At 41.8% G+C, this 22,790-nt stretch overlaps 1 protein-coding gene and 1 non-coding gene across 4 annotated transcripts; one reads left to right on the plus strand and one right to left on the minus strand.

Annotated features, from left to right (window-relative positions):
- Positions 1–988: 988 nt before the first annotated feature.
- CD1H11orf97 (chromosome D1 C11orf97 homolog) lies at positions 989–22,584 on the minus strand. 3 transcript variants are annotated; one of them, XM_042958641.1, is made up of 5 exons: positions 22,498–22,584; positions 20,957–21,296; positions 15,803–15,907; positions 4,792–4,984; positions 989–1,297 (listed from the first exon to the last, which is right to left on the minus strand). In XM_042958641.1, exons 2-4 carry the CDS (start codon positions 21,102–21,104, stop codon positions 4,806–4,808), a joined length of 432 nt encoding a protein of 143 aa, XP_042814575.1. In that variant the 5' UTR covers positions 21,105–21,296; positions 22,498–22,584; the 3' UTR covers positions 989–1,297; positions 4,792–4,805. The 3 variants fall into 3 exon arrangements, with proteins under 3 accessions (XP_042814575.1, XP_042814577.1, XP_042814576.1); XM_042958643.1 differs by having other exon boundaries at positions 4,876–4,984; positions 22,498–22,578; XM_042958642.1 differs by having other exon boundaries at positions 4,859–4,984; positions 22,498–22,575.
- LOC122231636 lies at positions 13,866–14,053 on the plus strand. Its single transcript, XR_006208893.1, has one exon. It is a non-coding gene; the product is annotated as a U2 spliceosomal RNA (small nuclear RNA).
- Positions 22,585–22,790: the final 206 nt, after the last annotated feature.

A 22,790-nucleotide genomic window follows, 5' to 3' on the forward strand; every position in this document is an offset into this window, starting at 1 on the left:
TGTAGCTCACTTGTGGAAAGTGTAGCGTAACGTATGGAACTGTTGAATCACTATGTTATACACCTGAAACTCATGCGACATTGTGTGGCTACTTAACTAAAAACAAAAGTTATATTTTAATGACTGGGAAATTGTATGATGTTATGTTAAAAGGGATAATGAATGTATATAGTATACAGAGTGATTTCGAACATGTAAAATGAACATACGCGTAGGAAAAAAGAATAAAATTATGTCAACATTTTATCGGTGGTTGTTTCTGGGAATTGAATTCTAGATGATATGTTTCCCATTACATTTCTTTATTTTCCCATTTTTCTATACAGCACATGTATTACGTTTGACAAGGGGAAGGGGGAGAATAGTTTTTCCTCCTTCTTTTTAATCTGTTTTTAACCCAATAGCATTAGTAAAATCCATACTGTTTAGTAGACAAATTCTAGAGAAATGATGAGCTTACCAAACTAGCATTGAAATTGTTGTCTCTGAGACTTTCATCTACATGATTAATTTACTAACCTTTACCTATACCTGGATTTATTTTTGTGTTTTTTGTTTTGTTTTGTTTATTAACTAGCCTCCATGTCAACATGGGACTCGAACTCACAACTCCGAAATCAAGAGCTGCATGCTCTACTAACTGAGCCAGCCAGGCACCCCTATCTGTTTCTTTTTAATTTTTTTTAATGTTTATTTTTGAGAGAGAAGCAGAGTGTGAGTGGGGGAGGGGCAGAGGGAGACAGAGACACAGAATCCGAAGCAGGCTCCAGGCTCTGAGCTGTCAGCACAGAGCCCAATGCAGGGCTCGAGCCCAAGAACTGCAAGACCATGATCTGAGCCAAAGTTGGCCACTTAACCCACTGAGCCACCCGGGGGGCCCCATTTGTTTGTTTGTTTGTTTTAATGGATGAACATACTTATACTAAGGGAAGGGTTAAGGTTTATAATATTTACCTCGAAGTAAAGACTCAATAAACATGCCTTTGTTTTTATCATGTTTCACACATTTAATAAAATAAGTTAAATTAGCAACTCAATGTATTCCAAATGTGCCAACTAAAAGTAAATATAATATTCTTCTTCCTTGTTTCCAGGTGCTTAGCAAACTTTGCCAATAGTCTTCCATTGCCTCAGATTAATTTATAGAGGGGAATTAATACCAATAATTAGAATTACAGACTAACATACATTTTTTTTTTTTACACATCTTAAACTGTGAAACAAGCTCGGGCTCTTGTTTTTTCAGGCATCAGGAGAAGGAAGTTTCTTCTCACTGGAAAAATGTATTCATCTTATCCTAGAGCAAAGAAAATAGTGAACAAATAAGCAAGTTTTTACTCTGGGGAAATGCTCTCAGTCCCAACCCCCCCCCCCTTTTTTTTTTTTAATTTTTTTAACATTTATTTATTTTGGAGACAGAGAGAGACAGAGCATGAACGGGGGAGGGTCAGAGAGAGGGGGAGACACAGAATCCGAAACAGGCTCCAGGCTCTGAGCTGTCAGCACAGAGCCCGACGCGGGGCTTGAACTCACGGACCGCGAGATCACGACCTGAGCCGAAGTCAGCCGCTTAACCGACTGAGCCACCCAGGCGCCCCAGTCCCAACCCCCTTTTAATCTAAATTTGATTTCATGTTCCCAACAGCATTTCATTTGGTAGAGCAGAGTGTAAAAGCCACACCCGTGCGATCCAGGTAATTAAAGAACCCGCCGCTCAGTCTTCCGGACCCTCAATTCTCAGAGTACAGTGTCCCGACCAGCATCGTTGGTATCACCCGGGAGCTGGTTAGAAAGGCAGAATCCCAGAGCCCACCCCAGACCTACTGTATCGGAGTCTGAGTTTTAGTAAGACACCCATGTCATTTGTAGGCACATTAAAGCTTCAGAAGTGCTGGGCTGGACAACTTTAGCTGCTGTTGTTATATGCCACACGACAAGAAAGAAACGATACAAAGACATGAATAAAACTTGTCGGTCTGAGGAAGGTAGCGGATGCTTCACAGTATCAAACAGAAACGTGTTTTAGAAGTACAATTAGATGATCGTGATTCTAAATTTAAATTTTAAGGCGCGTGTATTAAATGTTGGAAGAGTCACAACTACAATGACCATGTTGTGCATGAGGAAGAGAAAAAGAAGCACGAGTGAATAGGAAAAAGGTGGCGGTGAGGACCCGCTGAGTTATCTAACTGAAGTATACTCTATGGGAGAAGTCCCTGGAAATATTGTAATCCGTGGAAAACCTGTCACTGAAAGCATCAGTTCGAAGCTGTTATACAATACATGCAACTTTGCATGACGAACACACTAAAATCAATAGGTCCCCTCGCTTTTCCCTCTGTTTTGCACTCTATTTAATTTAGCAGGCTCAAGTAGGGAAAACCATATACTTTTGTGGAGGGAGAGACACATGTGAGTTAGCAGCAAGATGATTCTGAACATAGAGTAGGCATCCAACATGTACTTCCTGGTTCGTCATTCACTGGTCATTCACATGACAAAAGGTGACTGAGGACCTACTTTGCCAGGCACCCTGCTAAGTACGTGGTCGTTAGTGGAAGAGACGTGGTTTGTGCTTTCATGGAGTTTCTGATACGTATGCCTTACTGCTGATCAGTTTTTAAAAACTATCTGTGGATTTTGTTCATCTATGATATTTCTGTGCCTCGCGTCTACCTTTTTCATTGATAATGAGAAGAGTCTAATTCCTTGTTACCAATCTGGTTCGCATAGAATGATCAGCTGTGATCTGTATAGCAGATAGTAGGATTTCATATGGCAAAACGCAGCTGATAACTTACAGAGATGAACCTAAGATATATAATCTAAGATATATAGATTATAATAATTATAATCTAAGATTATATAGATATAATAACCTAAGATATTATGATCACTGTTAGTGCTTGACCTGGGCTGTCGATAGAGGCCTAGAGGCTGCTAGGAAGGAAGTGTGGATGAGTGAAAATGAGGGGGAGCAATAAACAAGTCTCTCCTAACTTGTACAGATGAAAATAATGCAATCATGGTCAAAATGAAACACATGTGTTTTTAATCTTATGTCCCCAACTGATGAATTGGGTCATCTGTTGAATTTTATGTCTTCAAGTGAAGGTAATTTGTTCTTCAAACCAGTCTTATAATATGGCATTTAGCAAATCATTCACTTTTTCAAATAAATTGCTTTGTGAGTTTTCTTGGAATGATGAATTTACCCACTATACTTAGAACCTGACAAATTGGGTGGAAGGTTGAAATAAACAGCCCCCAATGGGCAAGAGGCCCAGACATGAGCTGAATCAACATTACTTCAGGACACTGCTATCTTTGTGGATTTCGAGTAGAGCCATCTCCCAGGATCCTAACCCCACATCCCCTCAGCCTGTTGAACCCCACCCACACTGGTTCCACCCTCGGGGTCAGTGACTAGATTCTCTGCCATGATGGCCCAGAGGTTAAGAGCATCATCCCAGAAACCAGACGGACACAGGTTGGTAGTGCTGGCCTCACCACCTCTTAGACACAGGATCTTGAGTAATGTAATGTCGCTGTGCCTCAGTTTTCTCACCTGGAAAATGGAAATTAAAGCTCACATCTTATGTGAACATGTGGATTACATAGCTATATAAAACACTTAACTGTTGTGCCTGGCACATGGCAAATGGTGGCCACTAGTCCTTTATTATTGAACCCATGTCTCCATACTGGTCCTTTTTTGCTACAATGAATCCCCTTTAGTAACCAGGGTTCTTTCTTTCTTTAACCTTGTGTCTCTGTCTCTTAGTGACTGCATTTTTCTCCCTACTGAATCAGATCCTAGAGACTGCCTCCCAGGAGACCCTCCTCCTTTGTGCCACTTTTTCTGAGCTCTCACCCCACTCTTAGGTTCAACAGACTCCCCAGCTCAGTTTGACTCAGAGAGGCTCTAATATCTAGTGGTTAAAGGCCCCTGGAGACTGGCCGTCTGGATTCTGATCTCGGAACCTCTACTCACTAGCTGAGTGGCTCTGGGTAAATTATTCACCCTTTCTGTGCCTCAGTTGCCTAACCTATCAAATGAATCGTACCTGTTTCCTGTGGTTGTTGTAAAAATTCAGGAGATTATTATACATAAGGAGTCTGGAATTATAAGTACAACACAGCATTACCCAAGCTTGGCATTTTTACTCACTTATCTCTTTTCATCCTAGGGCAACCTCCCATTTGTAGAGCTACTTTTAGGATTTGTAAACCGAATCTCAGGTCCCTAGAATATCTGGACACTACTTACGCTTCCATGCCAAGACCCCTGCTTTCTCCACATCCTGCCACCAATTTCCTGGCAGACACTGACTATGACAGTGAGGAATGAATAATATTTTGTTTCAACCTTTATGTGTGTCTGTGAGGAACAGTGCACTGGGCCCAGCTTGGTGGCCTTTTACCTCAAATGGAGTGACACTAAGGGAGCCAAGCAAAGTAGAAGTCTGATTCTTCCTTAATTCCCTCCTCTTCCCTCTCCCCATTTCCACTGGTAAGCAAAGATCATCCGTCTGGAAAAAGGGACAGCCCAAGATGCCTCCCCAGCGAGGCTGGCTGTGTGCCACAAAGGCCTCCTTAGATAAAAAGGAAAGGGTCAGGAGTACAACTCAGAGGATGAACTTCTATCCTAGCGGTGGGATAATTTGCTTAGCTGAATTGCTACTGTTTGAGTTCCACGCTGAAGTTACGTGGCTAAGCTAAAGGCAACCTGAGAGAAGCAAACCAAAAGAAGATTGAATTCTGATTGAGAACTTGAAATAAAGCATGCACCGCTGGTCTGTGAACTAATCGGCGCCCTCAGGGGCTTCAGCAGAAGTCAGGAGTGTCCAGATCTTACTTCCCAGCCCTCCGTGCCTCGAATAGTACTTGGCTTGTGGCAGCATACTGTTTCTGCTCCGCAGTCCTGGCTTCAAGACTCCCACAGGGAGATTCCTTCTAATGCTCCAAATCCCTTCCAGGGCCACTGTCAATATTTTCAAAAGCAAGATGACAATTATTAGCTTCTTTTTAGCGCAAAATGTTTTACAAGTATTTATGTGGTCATCATTTTTCCAGTCATTTGGGTGGAGCATTATTTTGTGTGATTAATCAAACCACCCAAGGTCTTTAGTATTTGATCTTTTATTCCAGTTTGTTCATTCAGTTATCCCCCAGGCAACTAAACCTCTATAGTGCTATTAATTAGATAATTTAACTGGCCCTAAAGAAATAGATGAAAAGTCAATATAGAAACATACATAACAAAACAACAAAGGATCAGTAATAAATTAGTTAATACATAGACTTCATGCAGCCAACCCTATCTGATTCGGATTTATTTCCTAGAAGTGCAAACATTTCCAAAGATAATATAATTAAAAGTTACCATATCATCAACTACATTCAACAATCTTCTAATACATTGCACTCGATGCTATTTAATCTCCCCTTGAAGGAAACAACCAGGTCCCAGCAAAAACACCGTAGCAAAATATTCAGAACGTGACGACTGCACATTGATACAAAGCAGACGTCAGTTTTAAATCCTGACATCCTTCGGTAGGTATTGTTTTAGTTCCTTGATTTGCACTGGATCGTCCTCCATATCCTAAAAGCATTTGTTTGGCTCTCGAGAGTCAATCAACAAGCTTTTGGTAAAAATCTACCGTGCAGAAAACTGTGACCCAAGTCAAGTAAGGTTATTCAGGTTAGTGCCATGTGTTGTGTTTACCATTTCTGAAGCTGCAAATCTTAGAGCCAAGTATTCTCCACAGGTCCACGGCGGCCCACTGGTCTCCACGCTAACATTTGATTCCTCCCTAAAGGATTCTGTGCCATGTGGTGATCAGGGGCACAGTGTTTGGGTTTGGGGGGGGGGGGGATCTGGGTTTCAGCCTTTGCTTCACCACCTAGCAGTTGTATGACTTTGGGCAAGTCATTTAACCCACGATGTCTCAGTTTCCCCAGCTTTGAAATAGGGATGACACTTAGCTTGAAGAATTATCATAAATAAAGTGCTTTGCATTCAATAAATGGTAGCTATTAGTTTTACAGGGACAATAATCTTCCTATCCAAGCAGGGACTCAGATTCAATTTCCACAGGCACAATCCATGAGCTGACTCACCAAGCGGGTTGTCAGCGCTTGCCTCTCCCTCCCCACTCCTGAATGGAGTCGCTGAAGCCGGCAAGGTTAGTTTTCCCCCCTCCCTCAAAGACCTTCGGTGAAGATTCCACAGTCTCCTTCTGTCAAGACCTCACAAAGTTTGAGCTGTTCCTTATACCTAACCTAAATCTTTCCGCACTGTTCCACCCAGTTTCCTCCTCTTCTATCCTGTCTAGAGACAGAAAAGAGCTGCTCTCTAGCCTCTGGGTAATATGCTCTCAGATTTAGGAGCTCACAGGTATTTATTAGATACCCCCTGTGTACAACACCTGGTAAGACACCAAGGAAATAGGGGCACCCTGGTGGCTCAGTTGGTTAGCCACCAGGCTAACCTGACTGGCTCAAGTCATGATCTCACGGTTCGTGGATTCGAGCCCTGTGTCGGGCTCTGTGCTGACAGCTCAGAGCCTGGAGCCTGCTTCGGATTCTGTGTCTCCCTCTCTCTCTGCCCCTCCCCCACTCACCCTCTGTCTGTCTCTCTTTCAAAAATAAACAAACATCAAAAAAAAATTTTTTTTAAAGAAACCAAGGGAAAAGATTTAGTTTTGTTCCACATTGTGGGAAGTTCTGGCTAATGAAAAACCATTTGAAATCAGGAGGCAGAACTATGTAGAAAAACCACATTAAATTTGATAGAAAAATTATAACTAATCTAATACTAAGCTTTCAAATGCAATCACAGGAATATCTGGAGGTTTACAACTTACTGGGGAATACACCTCAAATGCAAATGCAGATGTTCAGTAATGTGTGACAAAAAAATCAAAGCAAAATATAGTTATGTGTAAGTATTTATTGTACTCAGGGAAAGAGGCTGCTGGGGAAAAAAAAAAACAGCACTGCTTTGACTTGACTTGATGTTTGGATGAAGAAGTTACAGATGGTGATATGTTCAACTGGAGAAAAGGAAGCCGAGAGGGGAACCTGGGTGGCTCAGTCGGTTAAGCTTCCGGCTTCGGCTCAGGTCACGATCTCACAGTTTGTGGGTTCGAGCCCTGCATCAGGCTCCATGCTGACAGCTCGGAGCCTGGAGCCTGCTTCAGATTCTGGGTCTCCCTCTCTCTCTGCCCCTCCCCAGCTTGTGCTCTGTCTCTTTCTATCAAAAATGAATAAGCATTTTTAAAATTTTTTTTTAAAAAAAGCCTAGAAAGAAGCACAAGTGTCTTTCGAAGCAGCTTCTTGAAAGAGAAATCCAACTTCCTCAGTTCTGGGCATGTGCATTCCAAGAGGAGGAAGAAAAGACAAAGAGGGGAGGAGGGCCAGGGAGACCACAGGGCTGGCACACAACCTGGAAAGGAGAGGGCAGCTGAGAGGAAGCAATTCAATCCCTTCTGGAAGCTCAGAATCTTCAGGAGCGTCTTCTTCCCTCCCCCCTTCTCTGCCCCCAACCCCTTCTACTCAGAGACCTTTCTAGGTGTGTTTGTCCTGAATGTTAAGGTTACTAAACCATGACTTTATGCTAGAAATTTTAGCCAGGAGGACCTGGCCTGGTCTTTCAGGGAAGATAAGTTTGCCCTTCAGGAATATTTTCGTTCCCTTCAGCTGTCTCTGCTTATGAGTAATGAATACTGGAGCTTGAAAAGCCAGTTTAGAGCCATATCATATGGGCTTCCTTTGTGTAAATATCGTCAAGAGATTTGACCACAGGAAGAAAAATTTAAGCAATTTAAATTCATCTTTGGTGACTCCTAGGCTCTGTAATTACCTTAACGTGCCTTTGGTGTCTAGTAAATTCCTTTACATTGTAGGTACACAAAATATTTTCGTTGAATGAATTAACGAATAACAAACATATCCACACTTGCCAAGCGATGTTTTACATTTTCTAAATTGGTACTAAATGTAATAAATAAGCAAAGCTGAAAATTAAGTTTTTATGCATTCTGGGACATATAGACACAAGTTAATGGATTTGGCAGGACACTTGGGAAAGTCATTGCAAAAGCTAATGTTGTGTAACAGAAAACTAGTGAGTGTTATTAATCGGATTTTTCATGATTACTATAACCTCTGCAGGTTGTAGCCAGGAAAATATAAAAGCCCTTGCAACTTGAAAACATTAAATTAAAACATTAATTTATTTCCACAAAGTCCTCTGCAGAAGTTCTTAGAAATGTAGAAATAGTTTTAAGATAAATGGTAAAATGATAAATGATAATACCTGTTTCACAAGCTTACCTCTTCATTTTAAAAAGTTGTAAGGAGGGGGGACATCTTCAGGGAGTCACTAAGAATATGTGAATGATGATATAGGCTAATTCTTACCTATCCAGAACGTTCCATAAGTTGGAACTTTCCCATGAGTTCCATTCTCTTTTTTTTAATTTTTTTTTTTTACAGTTTATTTATTTGTTTTGAGAAAGAGAGAGAGAGAGAGAGAGAGAGAGAAGGATGGGCAGAGAAAGACGGAGAGAGAGAATCCCAAGCAGGCTCCATGCTGTCAGTGCAGAGCCCAATGTGGGGCTCGATCCCACAGACCATGAGATCATGACCTGAGCTGATAATCAAGAGTTGGACACTTCACTGGCTGAGCCACCCAGGTGCCCTCCCCCACCCCCCAAACTCCATTCTCATCTGACAGAAGATTTGAGCAGAAAATGGCATTTGTTTGTCAGGATGATGAGACTTTTTGAGTAGAGGCCAGACCCTGTCCTTTCTGGCAGGAATGTGTAAATCCTCTGAAGACTGTTCTACCTCAAGTTTGAACTTGAGGCAGAACTTGGAAAAGATTGTGACAGCTTTTCTTTTACTGAAGAGAATACTATCTGCTACCAATACAATTTCAATAATAATAACCTCAGAAAACATAACCTTATGTTTAATATTTAAAAAAATTTTTAAACATTTATTCATTTTTTTGAGAGACAGAGAAAGACAGTGCGAGCAAGGGAGGGGCAGAAAGAGAGGGAGACACAGAATCTGAAGCAGGCTCCAAGCTCTGAGCGTTAGCACAGAGCCTAACGCGGGGCTCCAACTCACAAACTGTGAGATCATGACCTGAGCCGAAGTCAGACGCTTAACTGACTTGAGCCACCAGGTGCCCCAATAATCTTATGTTTTAAAAGAGACATTATAAGCCAATGGCTGAGAGCAAGGACATCAGCTTCTGAAAAGCCTTTCGCACTGTGTGACAAAGGGTAAGTCACTGTACCTCCCTGAGCCTCAGCTTCCAGATCTGCAAAATGGGAATAATAAGGGTGCAGGGTCATTGCAAGGGTTGAAAGATATAATTTATAAAAACCGCAAAAATATAATAGTAATACTACTATTAGTTGCTAATAATACTTATTATGATTACCACCACCATCATATATATGTAGACACCCTGGACCCACACCTACCCCTTACCCCAGCCTCCAATGCTTCTCACTGAGCCCACCTATCTCTGTACAAGGAGCCAGGAAAGAATCAAAATCCCCGAGAAGAGAGGGCTATGCAGCCTGGAAGCCCATGTTTCCTGTGGTCACTGATGTCCTTCCCCAGATCCAAGTAAGGGGTAACAACCACCTGGGATATCTCGCCCATGTCAATGTCATCACAACTCTTTTTGTTGTTTGTTTTATTTTTGAGAGAGAGACAGAGTATGAGACGGGGAGGGGCAGAGAGAGAGGGAGACACAGAATCCGAAGCAGGCTCCAGGCTCTGAGCTGTCAGCACAGAGGCGGACGCAGGGCCCCAACCTCTGAACTTCGAGTTCCTGACCTGAGCAGAAGTCAGGCTCTTAAACGACTACACCACCCAGGCCCCCCGTCGTCACAACTCTTAGTAACTGCTGCCACAACACGACCACATGAACAACTAGGTAGCTCATTTCGCTGAAGGCTCCAGAAGACAAACCTGAATCTCCTACTGCCACCCAAACAAAAGTATTCCAAAATAAGGGCAATGTTTACTCTGTTACACGTCCACAAAACCTAATTAATGCATCTTAGACTTCTTATTTACTTCCTTCAACCCAAGAAAAAGAAAATTTTGATCTTACACCGATTTCACTCAACCAGAGGAAAAGAGAAAAAGCACAGAAATAACTGAAGTCCACTGCTTCTGGGCACTTCCGTAATTGTCATCATTAGTTCGGTCACAAACAAAACATGCTATGATTTAAGTTGCCTGACTTCAGGCCAACCCCCCTCTTGATAAATGGCCTAAGCTGTTTGGTAAGTTCACCCTTTGCTACGTGACCTGGCGTTTTGGTGCTTTATCGACGGTTGAGAGAAACTCCAGCCTGGATGCTTACTGAAATCTCGCTTCCCTCAATCCGATTGTGGTGAGAGGATGTGAAATGCAAACAAACCCAATTAATGCAACCCTTGCTACACAAATATGCTTGCATGCATGCATATATACCTTGAGGTCCCTAGAATTTAGATTTAGATATTTAGAATTCAGATATTTTTAGATTTTCTTTAATGTCTATTTTTTTTTGAGAGAGAGGGAGAGAGAGATGGAGAGACAAAGTGAGAGCAGGGGAGGGGCAGATAGAGGGAGACACAGAATCCAAATCAGGCTCCAGGCTCCAAGCTGTCAGCACAGAGCCCAAAGAGGGGCTCAAACTCACGAACCGCGAGATCATGACCTGAGCCGAAGTTGGAGGCTTAACCGACTGAGACACCCAGGCGCCTCCTAGACTTGGGTATGTCTAAGAAATAGTATAGATTGTTTATCTATAGTCATAAATTCAAATATATATAATACATGTATATATTATATATATATCTGTATATATGTAGATGTATGTATACATATATGTAGATATATATATCTGTATATATATGTATATATATAATGTATCTACTAGTTAGACGTTTTATTTAAAGCAGGCCAGAGGTAAGAAATAATTGGCTCTCCTACTCTTATTTTGTTCTACTTTTGTTGGAGGCATGGATGCCAGAGAAACACATTTTTTCCCATTTCCACCATGAAAGGAGAAAGTCTGCAGTGGATGTGTGAACATAGCTTGTGAAATGCCCCACTTGACTGGGGAACTTCACACGCAAGGGGGAACAGAGTGGGCAGGGTGGCAGCTAGGTGCCAGCTAGGGTGGCATAACCCAACTCCAGTCACTGCTGCCAGGTGTGAATGTCAACTTGGTCATCACATCTCTCTTTCTCCTCCCTTCTCCCTCTTCACCCAACATAATCTAAACATCTAGATTTGTATGTAAAAAGTCCTGATTTTTGAAATGTTGACAGCTGGTTCATATATTCAAAAATTACAATGCAGAACAAATAAATATGTCTATCTGCTTGCAAGATGAACCTGCCAGAGGAGTCAACAGTTAGGGATCCTGACCCAAACTAAGATACCCCCGACAGCCTCACTAGATGTGGGACGTGGTGATCTGGAGTGGGTATGGAGGGTGGCTCTCTGGTTTTGGACTTGGACATTAGGCCACGTCATGCATTGGGATAGGTGATATATAGGAAGGAATAAACCGAGGAGAAGCATGAGTTTTGTTTGGGACGTGCTGATGTTGGACATGGGACATCCACTAAGAGAAACTTAGCCTGGAGACACAGATTTCAGACACAGGCACATCATAATGAGGTAGTGGTAGAAAGAGTGGGAATAGTGGTGATGATCCAGGGAAAGCCAATGGAACAAGATTTAGAAAACTGTGGGTAACACCCTGATAAACACTAATATTTGATGATGAGGATGTGTGGGAGAGAGTTCTTAAAGGAGGATGAAAAGAAACATGCAGAGAAGTGAGAGAAGAATAAGGACATTTTAGTATCAAGGAGTGTGAGGAAGAAACGAGGTTTAAGGAAAGAACTCATCTATGAGTTGACATATCAACTATGTCTCGTGTTGCAGAAATCTCAAGCCAGTCACGGGCAGAACAGTACCCATGGAACTTAGTCATAACATGGAAACACTATAGTGCATAAAAGCCAATGGGATTTGGGGGTCAAACCTGAGTTTGGAATCTGGTTTTGCCACTTAAAGCATCACCTTGGACAGCAAAAACCTCTCAAAATCTCAGTTTTCTCATCCATAAAATGGGGATCATAATACCTACATCACATGGCTTTTATGAGGATTTGTAGTAAGCAAAATAAAGCCCCCATCCTCATATAGCTTATGTGGGAGAGGTCGTCAGTAAAGAAGTATGCAAATAAATACTTAATTACAGGTAGTAATTTTTTTTTTTAAAGAGCAGAAAGAAGAAAGTGGTATAGAACATTAGAGAGTAATTGGAGGAGTGGGTAGTCTCTATTTTAACCTGGTAGAGATGTTACCTCCAAGAAGGTGACATTTGAGCTGAAACTTGAAGGAAAAGGGAGAAAGACATTTGATGGTCTGGGCGAAGTGTAAAGGTTCTGAGGTGGGAAAGGGTTTGGCATGTTCCAGAACATCAGGAAAATCTGTGTGGCTACGGTGGGGTGGGGAAGCATAAGGGTTGACTTCAGAAAGTTGAGCAGACCACACAAGGGGACTGGGATTTCGTCTAAGAATAATAAGGAGCCATCGGAGAGTTCTGAGTATGGAGGTGATGTGCGATGAGTTATGTTGTGAGAGCTCCCTCTGGGTTCTGTATAGAGAACAGAATGGGGGGGGGGGACAGCAGTAGAAGCTGTAATAGGGTGCTACTACTGGGCTTGGAAGACATGAAAGGGGCTTGGACGAGGTTGCAGTTGGGGAGATTTAGGATGTATTTCCATTGTAGACTTAACAGGATTAGCTAAGGGACTGGATAGGAAGTTTGAAGATTTGACTTTTAGATATTGGGCCTAAGCAATGGAGTGGATGGTGATGTCATTTCCTGAGATGGGGAAGAGCTGTTGAAGGGTGGTGTAGAATAAGAGTCCTGTTCTGGACACGTTAAGTTTGAGAGGCCTAATGGACACCCAGGTGGGAAGTTAAGTTAAGCTTTGGGGATCTGAGGGGAAAAGCAGAGACCAGAGATACAAATTTTGGAGTCATGAGCGCAGCGGGGCTGGATGTGATCGCTCAAGAAATGAAGGTAGGGACTGTGACTGAGCTCTCCAAAGTTTAGAGGTGAGGAGGAGGGCCAGACAGCAAAGGTGACAAAGAGTAGCACCAGCAAAACCAGGAGACTGGAATGGTGACCCGGAGGCTAAGTGGACAAAGTCTTTTCAAAGGGAAGGAGTCAACAATTCCATCAGGTGCTACAGAGAAGTTGAGTGTGATGAGTTTGGGGGCTGTAGTTGACTTTCAAGATCATCGGATTTGACCTTCAAGAGGAAGGTCACTCACCATCTGGAAACGAACAGTTTCCTTGGATTCACGGAAACAGAAGCCTATTTGCAATGGGTGAAGGAGTAAACAGTAAGTGCAGCAGTGGAAGCAACGGGTCTAGTGTCCTTACCGTTAACATGTAGGAATAGCTGCTATGGAAGCCGCACTAGCCCCTAAAAATTTTATGCAGAGTTCTGCGTGTATGGGACAAGCTGTGCTCTCCAGAAAGAGAAGTGATCGCTTTCATCGTGTATTCAAAGGAGTCTGTCACTGTCACTGGAAACCCCGCAGTAGGAGGCTCAATGGCTGGCCCAGAGCGACAACACTCAGACTAAGCACCCTCCCTGTGCCAGTTCCCTGTTGTGGCCAAGGACACAGGGCTGCCAGCCTTGTTCATTTTTTTTTTTTTTTTTTTTTTTTTAAGAACAGAAAAAGAAAAAAAAAAATCAGTAGTTCCTGTTTTCCATAAGCAAAGCCCCTTTAAAACTTAACCTTCCATCGCTTTCTCGGGCTTTTGGCTAAGATCAAATGCAGCGTGTGTTCTGGTCAGTTAAAATACCTGGTAAGTCCTCTACCTGAGGACAGTACGTTAAGTGGATTTGGGGAGCAGGGAGATGGAATAGGAGCTCTCTCCGTCCACACACCGAGCTGGTATCGCAGTATCTCCAGGAATGGTGAACCCAAAATAAATACATAAACGAAGATAAAAATAGAAATATATAAAACTTTAATCTTCCAGAGTCTGTTCTCGGTCTAGACTAAAAGACCCCCCTCTGTGCGACCTCTGGTGGCTGTTTCAAAAAATGCAGCCCAAGCATTTCTATTTTATAGGAAGGCTATTTTTGCAAAGATTGCTTAGAAAAATGAATTTTTTATAAATCATATCATATTTCCTAATCACTTATATTGTCAAAAAATCAATTGTAACCAATAACAATAATACAATATCTAGCTAGTATATACATTATAGATTTATAAGCGCGTATATGAAATAACCCCAAAATAAAACAGTGTAAGACTTAAAAATTTTGTTAACCACTAGGGAAATTGTACATATGGGCAGAGTTTCAGAGAAGCAGTTTAGTAGAAGCATTCTGCATCCAGACTTTATATTTTCCTTCCAGACACAGTATCAGTAAAACTGGCCATTTTTGCTGGTCTCTCCTTTCGTAAGAATGGGCAATAGAGGAGGCCTAAAATCTGTTTGTATGACTGGTTCTGTGATGGAAAGTGGGGAAAAAAAATGGAGAGTCTGAAAAAATGCACTTCTGGGCCTGCAGCATCAGCTCTTGGGAATCCTTAGAGAATTTGGGCCCCGCTGGGGATTCAACAATCCTCCTCAGAAAATGTCAAGTTCTCTGAGTACAGGAGTCACATCTTACAGTTCTTTTCTTTCCTCTAGGAATGCTGGCACCCAAGAGATTTGCAATAAAAACCTGATTGTTTGAAAAGCATGAAATGTGCACCCAGTAGTCACTGAGAAGGAATCATGAAAACGAGGGGCTCCAGTGGTTCCAAAATAACATCTGTGAGGGATTCTGGGCTTCTAGAGCTTATCTTTTCCCAAACCATCAATGAGAACTATCAATACCCAGACCATATAACCCGTAAACTATGTGTATATACAATAAAATTCTTGGATGGTTTTTTGACCTGTTTATTTAAAAAAATTTTTTTAATGTTTATTTACCCTTGAGAGAGAGAGAGCATGCGCATGAGTAGGGGAGGGGCAGGGGGAGGGAGACACAGAATCTGAAACAGGCTCCAGGCTCCCAGCTGTCAGCACAGAGCCCTACACGGGGCTTGAACTCAGGAACCGCAGGATCATGACCCTAGCCAAAGTCAGACACTCAACCAACTGAGTCACCAGGCACCCCGATTGTTTGACCTGTTTAAATGACTTCGATTCTTCTGGGTCAGCGATTTTGCAAATTGGTCCCTGCACCATCAGCCTCAACATCAACCGTGAACTTGGTAGAAATGCAAATTGCGCCCATTCCCCACCCACCCCCCAACTACTGAGCCAGTTACTGTAGGAATGAGTCCCAGCATTCTGCTTTTAACATGCTCTCCCAGGTAATTCTGATGAAATCTAAACTCTGGGAACCACTGTTATTGGTCATACCTATATTGATAAAGATTGAAGATGTTATTGTGCTTTTCTTGGCAAAAATTCTACTTCTCATTAAATTAAATAACTCCACCAAAAATGTGGGGCAGCAATTTAGATGCTGACGCCCAGCTCATTTTTTTCCTAAATATAAGCTTATTTGCACAGAGGTGAACTAATTATAAAATTAGCTCAAGAATTTCCCAAGGATCCGTTTTTCTTCTGATAGTCATGGTTTTGTAATCGATAAAATAATCACTCTCCCATCAAATAGGTAATTTCAGTTTCATTTCAGAACTACACTTCGTTTGTCACTGAGATTACCTGCAGGTGCATTTTTAATGTGGCATTCATCTCTTTTAATATAAAGTTCTTCTTCCAGTACTTCCTTAATTCGCTTATGTGGTTCTGAATACAAGAATTTCTTCCCTATAAAGACATGAATCAAATCAGTTACTTATCATAAATTACGCCCAACTTTCTGGCCATTATACCTACTGAATAACTATTTTCTAAAAGGACACATCCTTCCATACAGAGAGCAGATGATTTCCTCCTGAGGCTCTATTTTGGAAAAATCCCTTTCATTGTAATTTTTGGTTCTTTTGGGACTTTTTGCTGTCACATAATTCCTGAACTTTTGTGGTGAGTTTCAGATACCTCTTTCAGTTATTATGAAGAAATAGATGGAGTTTCCTTTGTTAGCTTCAAGATAACTCATTTATTCAATAAATCCTTTTTTTTTTTTTAGTTTATTTATTTTTTGAGAGAGAGAGAGCAGGGGAGAGGCAGAGAGAGAAAAGGAGAGAGAGCATCCTAAGCAGACTCCACACTGTCAGCACTGAGCCCGATGCAGGACTCAAACTCATGAACCGTGAGATCATGATCTGAGCCGAAATCAAGAGACAGACACTTAACCAACTGAGCCACCGAGAAGCCCCTATTCAATAAACCCTTAGTAAAGACCTACTCTGTGCCAGGCATTTGGCTAGGGGCAGAGGACCTAGCAATGAATAAGACAGATGTGTGCATGAAGTTTATAATCCAGATACACGACACAGAACAGCCCCAGCATTATTTATCATTACTTTTACAGATCAACCTGAATTGTAGTAATGAACCACACATGGACATATGACTTTTTCCTGGCCTCTAAGCCTGGCCCTGTAGGATATCACTGCTATTGTGGAGGACTGGGTTATTTGTTCTAAGCACTTTAGCAATATTTCTTCTGCTCACCCTCCGCCCCGAGCTCTGTGCTGACACTGTCTTCCCCAGTCTCTCCTGTCAGCCCCACTCTCTTGGTCTCTGAGCTTCATCATGGCCCTTCTGCCCATTCCCACATCAAAGCCTTTGTACATTCTATTTTTGGCCTGAACTGCCTTTCTCCTAATATTTTTGCCTGGGTAGCTTCTACTCAAATTTCAAGTGCAGGCTTAAATGTCAGTTCTTTGGGGAAACTTTCCCTGACTCTACAATCTTGAAATGTCCCTGGTTACTTTTTCTCATAATACTCTCTTTTCTTTTATTTCATTTATTACAATTTGTATATGGCTTCATTTGCTTTATTTACCATTATTTACGTAACTACTAGTTGAATATATGCCTTCCTTACCAGACCATACATACTGTAGGGCAGGAATGTTGTCTGTTCAGTCCATCCGAGTCCTAGAACACAATCTGGCACAATAATAGACCAAATATGTGTTCAAGCAGAACTCAGCATTGTTAAATTAGATAGAGTTCAAAGACTATTCTTGTGCATGAATCCCTATGCAGCCTTGTCAATGTAAGGGAACAAGTAGTTCTAGTCTTAATACCCAAAAGCTCAATCCAAGGAATCATGGAAAACCTAAACAACCAAATACTTTAGCTATTTTAAGTTGTGACTTTAACTCACAATGGTATGTGCCTCATCTTTTCCAGACTAACCGATACACTGGTGAATAGATTTGACTTGTGTACAGACTGGTCCAAATGGGGTAATAGACCAGTTGCCTCTGGCTATGTGGGTCATTCCTGGTCATGAAAACTCAAACATGCCCTCAAACATGAACAAGGTAAAATTAGACACTTTCTGGGTCTCATGTTTGTTTCCCAAAAGTTAGGAGTCCTATGAATGGGAGGTGGCAGTTAAGCATTACTCAATCTTAACTTTGGTTTAAATGTTTTTGGCTAAATTAGGAGCTGAAGGAAGGAAAGGGTATAGGAACCATGGCTAAGAAGGAAGAAAATCCTGTAACCGGTCAGTAGTACAGAAGAGATCACCTGCTCTAAGTTCAAGTCTCTTGACGAATTTCAGCTGTGCTGCTACAAGAGTTTCTGGAGGAAATCATCAAAGGTTTTGAGGAACTGTTAAAAATTATAGTGGTAAAGAGCTTAGTCTAGGCAAATATTCCCTGCTCCAAGAAGGAAGGAGGAAAGGAAGAAAGGAAGGAGGGAAGGAAGGAAAAGAAAGAAGGAAGGAAAAAAGGAAAAAGGAAAAAATTCTACAAACTCTGACATAGCAACTGGATGTTGATCTTCAACATTTTGCGTGGGTTAGTCAACAGATGGCTTGTGAGTCACAGACAATGAAGAACGGTGATCACCAAGTTTTAAGGACCTACTTAAAACCATGTTATCCCAGACTAAATGGCTTTCTTTTGTTAAGAGCTAATTAACAATTGCTATAATTTATTGAATGCTACCATACAGATGTTGTTAGCATCTTACATATATTATCTCTCGTTCTCAAAATCACTCTATGGGCAGGGATAATTATTCCTAATTTGATCGTTGAGAAAGCAACTCTCAGAAATCACAAAACTAGTCACAAAAATTAAAAGCCAAGCCTACCTGATTCCCAAACCCCAGTTACTACGCCAGCTAGATTAGGGGGATGTTGCAGCCATAATGTATCCGCATTTCAACAAAGGCATTTGATAAAGTGTATTTGTAGGAGGCAGAGCACTCATGGCAAAGATCAGGGTCTTCTAGAGGCTCTACTCGGAACTCTTGGAACCACCTCCTAACTTGGGTATAGGAATTGCCCATAAATTCACCAAATGTGAGAATGGCACAGACTTGCTGAATGGCAAACTCAGGACTCAACGGGCTGCTTGCATACCAGGAACGAAATGCTAAATTTCACAAAATGGTATTGATGGAGATAAATACACTAACTTGTTTTTAGGACGAGACAATTAACTGCATAAATATAAGGTAGGAAAAGTGTCCAAATGTTTTCAGTTGGACGAAAGAGGAAAGAGAAACTAAGGATGTCATAGACTGCATTTGTTATGTATATTAATAATACAATGTGCCTGCCAAAACAGCTAATGTGATCCTGGATCCGTTTAATAGAAGCATAAGGTTCAGCTCAAGGGAGGTTATCGTCCACCACACTAGCCTAATCTGATCACATCTGGAATACTGGATTCAGTGATTTAATAAACTGGAGAATGTTGGAAGAGGTTAGCCAGCACGGTGAGAGAGCTCCAAAGAATTTCAAAGATGACACTGAAGTCTATGAAAGATTTGGTGGCTGCTCAAATATCCACCTTCATACAATTTAAGGGTGTTTCATTGGAAAAGGACCTCACTTCATCTCTGTCTATTTCAGATCAGATCTGTGATGAGGGAGTAGAAACTACAGAGAGACTGAAGACCTTTCCAAAAAACATTTGAAAATTGAATGGGTACTTCATGTGGGTGTGAATAGCCTGGCTCTACTTAGGCTGAGGCCTTCAGAGAAGATTCTCCGGAAGGCTGAAGCAAGAACTCCACATGCCCCACCCCCGACTTTGTGAGTTCCTGAAAGTTTGGACACATGCCTTAATTCGGTACTCCTCTGCAGCTTGCCCAATGCCTGGCATGCAGTAAGGAAAATTCCCAGATGGAATTTCAGTCAGAATAAGGATGTACTTAAATATACTGTATACTTAAACATACTAGATTTCATTGCTGTAAGTAAGACCCCTCCATGCTGTTGATAATAATCCAAGGAATGTGGGGCTGATGCTGAGGGAAGAGGCCCTTTCATTAGGAGGCACAGGTTCTGCGGGTCCTTAATGAGGTGTCCTGGGAGCAGAGTGTGTGGCCCCCTGAGACAGGGGAGCTGAGCCCACCCCTCCCTCCTGGGGTCTGCCTGGGCACCGAAGGAACTGCTAGAGCCTGAGGCCGGTCCCTAGAGAGGCAATCAAGGAGGCAATGCAGAAGGGCTAGAAACTGCTGGTGTTCCTCTTTTGGCCTATGATATTCACCATCATCATTCCTCAGCACTCACTGAAAACCTGTAGAGCACAAGTGGGCTGTGAAACATCTGCAAATTCACGGAACAACATGGATGAGTGCTGAGGTCCGGAGCAGACTCAGGTTTCAGCCAGGTTGGTGGTGACTGGACCAGAGCTGCCTTTACTCACTCGAATATTGTTTGTGTGTTCGGCAGGGCAAAGGAGGAAACCGTGTGTTGAAACGTGGCCCATAATTGTGAGATTCTAAAAGCCTCAGGTAGTAACAATTGATGAACTGAGAGTCCAACAGATGTGAGTTTAAGTGTTTTAAGTATTTCTCCGGCATTGACTGAACGACTGTAGGAAAGTCACTTCATTTCCTCTAATCTAGACCTCAGTTTCCTGGTCTGTAAAATGAAGGAATTGGCAAAAATGATCTACGTATTTCTGTGTGTGTGTGTGTGTGTGTGTGTGTGTATAATTTATATATATACAGATTATAAATGTCTATACATTTTATTATACAGAAATTAATATATATTATTTAGATATAAATAATAATTCATATACAATATATAATACATAATTGTACATAACATATAGAATTATATAGCAATATATTAATATATAATACGTATTTTATATATAAATATATTTATATTATTTACATATACTTAGTATATAAAATAATTTGCATTATTTATATATATTTATTATATATAAATATATAAATATATTCTTATATATTTATTATATAATAAATATATAAATATATTCTTATATATTTATTATATATAAATATAATAAATATATTCTTATATATTTATTATATACAATTTTAAATTTATATTATATATTACAGATTTTTATAATTATAATTTTATAATTTTATTTTCTATGCAGATTTTATATTTACAATTTTATAATTTATACACACGTATACACACACACACACACACACACACACTTTTTTTTTCAATACCTTCCAGGCCAATGCCACTACCTATAGGTTGGAGGCTACTTGGGCTTCAGGGAGCCTTTTGTGAAACAGGCTTTGGGGAAAGGGACCTGATCCTCTCGACCACAGTGCCATCAGCTCCCCTGCCTTTGCCGAAACGGCAACTCTGCCCCCTCCCTCCAAAACCCTTCTGGCCCCAGCCAGTCTCACTGCGGTTTCCCCCCAGTCCCCACCCAGTCCCCATTTCACGCGTTCTGCACGCCACACGTCCCTCCGCTCCGGGTGCGCGACTGGAGGGGAACTCACATTGTTTGCAAGACTCCTGGGGTCCGCCGCCGCTGGGCTCCCCTCGCGCCCCGCACCCCAGTCCCGCCGGCGGCCGAGGCTGCTCCCCGTCGCGGCCCGGCTCCGGCGCCGCCACCGAGGTCACCGCCACCGCTTCCTCCCGCCTCATGCCGCGGGCATCTTCGCCGGCTGCCCCCGGCCTTCTCCGCTCCTCCGCGCGCTACCTAGGGAACGCCGGGCGTCTCCGGTTGCCATAGTGACTGCGGATCTTCGCGGCTGCAGAAGTTCTCAGGGTGCTTCTCCACGGCCCTTGGTGTCCCGCGCGCCCAGGGCGGCCCTGAAGTTAGGGAGCATCGATTACCTACCCACCAAAACAAAGGACTTTCCATTAGGCTTTCGTTTGTTTCTCACTCCCACTTCGCAGGAGTAGCTTTACTATTCCCAGGTAGGGAAACTGAGATTCAGGAAAGCTAAGGAAATTGTCCGAGGTCACAGGCCCAAAGAATAGATCACCCCCTAGAGCAGGTAGGAGTAGGAGCAGGTACTAGACAGGTGAGTTCAGGGTAAGGTCGCTAGTTGCACGTGCGTTGAGCTCATCCTGTCTTGCTCTCTGCTACACACGTGATCAAATAAATGCATGTGGAGGATCCCAAACTTTTGGATTCTAAGTTGTTTTTAAGCAACTCTTGTAGTTTTCAAGAACTTTTGTATTCACAATCTATTTCAATCTATACATAGTAACTATTTTTACAGATGAGACTATCGAATTCAGAGAAATTTGATTTGAGTAGCAAACGGGAAAACCTAGAGCTTTATTCGGAGCATGAGGTTGCTTTTGTTTTGCTTTTGCAGTCACTGAAAAATAAAATTACGATGTGGTGTTACTTTTATGAGGAGTAAATGTGCATTATTTTACAGAGTCGAATAGTTCTACAAACTTATAACCAAATGCAGGGGACCCCACCTGCCTCCATTTCATCCCCAAAGCAACCACTTTCACGTCTCTTGGCTGACACTTTAGTATTTACAACCACGTAACCAAGTGTTTATTTTGATGCTTTTAGGCTTTTCAGTTTTAGGTATCATATGCTGATCTCCTACTTTGAAAGAATAAGGCTTTATCTTTCTTTCCTTTTCCTCGCCTCCCATATATTCACTGCCCCCTCAAACCCCTAGTAAAGGTAAATCAAAATTTTGGCCAGAGCATTTGTATTACCATGACTAAGTTAACTCTAGTCACAGCTGAGCTATATAATAATACTATGGTGACTTTTCCCTTCTGAATAGCGTTTTAACTTCCTGGAGTTGGTAACTGCCCTTGTTTTTAATTTTCTTGCTTTTTAATGTCCTTATCACTGATGGATTCCTAAACTCTCTCTCTCTTAATATGTTCCAACTCATGAGCAATTTTGTCAATTTTATCTTTTTTAAAAAGGGTTGGACTGGTTGCTCCCTAGACCTCTAGTTGCACAGCTGCTGCCTAAGGATTTCCCTTTGGCTGTCTCTTGCGTTCGATCCCTTGTTTTGTGTATCCCATCTTTTCTCATTCTTGGTTTACTCACTTATTTGGTGAAGTCTGGCCCCAGTAGCATTTGGAAGATAAAATGTCCAAGTCCTATCAGTTTGAAAGTGTCTTTATTTTACTTTCTACTAATGTGGAAGTTTGGCTGGGTAAAGAACTTTCAATTGGAAATCATTTTTCCTCAGAATTTTAAAGTCATTGTCTTCCGGTATCTAATGTTGCCATAGAGAATCATTCCATTCCTTACCTCTGGTACAGGCCCTGTTTTTTGTTTTTTTGTGTGTGTTTTCTTTCTAGAAACTTGGAGTATCTTCTCTTTGTTCTCATTATTCT

Source organism: Panthera tigris, chromosome D1, assembly GCF_018350195.1.
Source record: "Panthera tigris isolate Pti1 chromosome D1, P.tigris_Pti1_mat1.1, whole genome shotgun sequence".
Lineage (NCBI taxonomy): Eukaryota > Metazoa > Chordata > Mammalia > Carnivora > Felidae > Panthera > Panthera tigris.

Excerpts from the sequence above, each read along its gene's own strand:
- CD1H11orf97 (XM_042958641.1), bottom strand. The coding sequence starts at position 21,104 with ATGAGGCGGGAGGAAGCGGTGGCGGTGACCTCGGTGGCGGCGCCGGAG. Across the intron at positions 15,908-20,956 it reads CCAGGAGTCTTGCAAACAAT|GGAAGAAATTCTTGTATTCA; the intron begins GTGAGTTCCCCT and ends ATGTCTTTATAG. Across the intron at positions 4,985-15,802 it reads CATTAAAAATGCACCTGCAG|TGGCCCTGGAAGGGATTTGG; the intron begins GTAATCTCAGTG and ends AAATATTGACAG.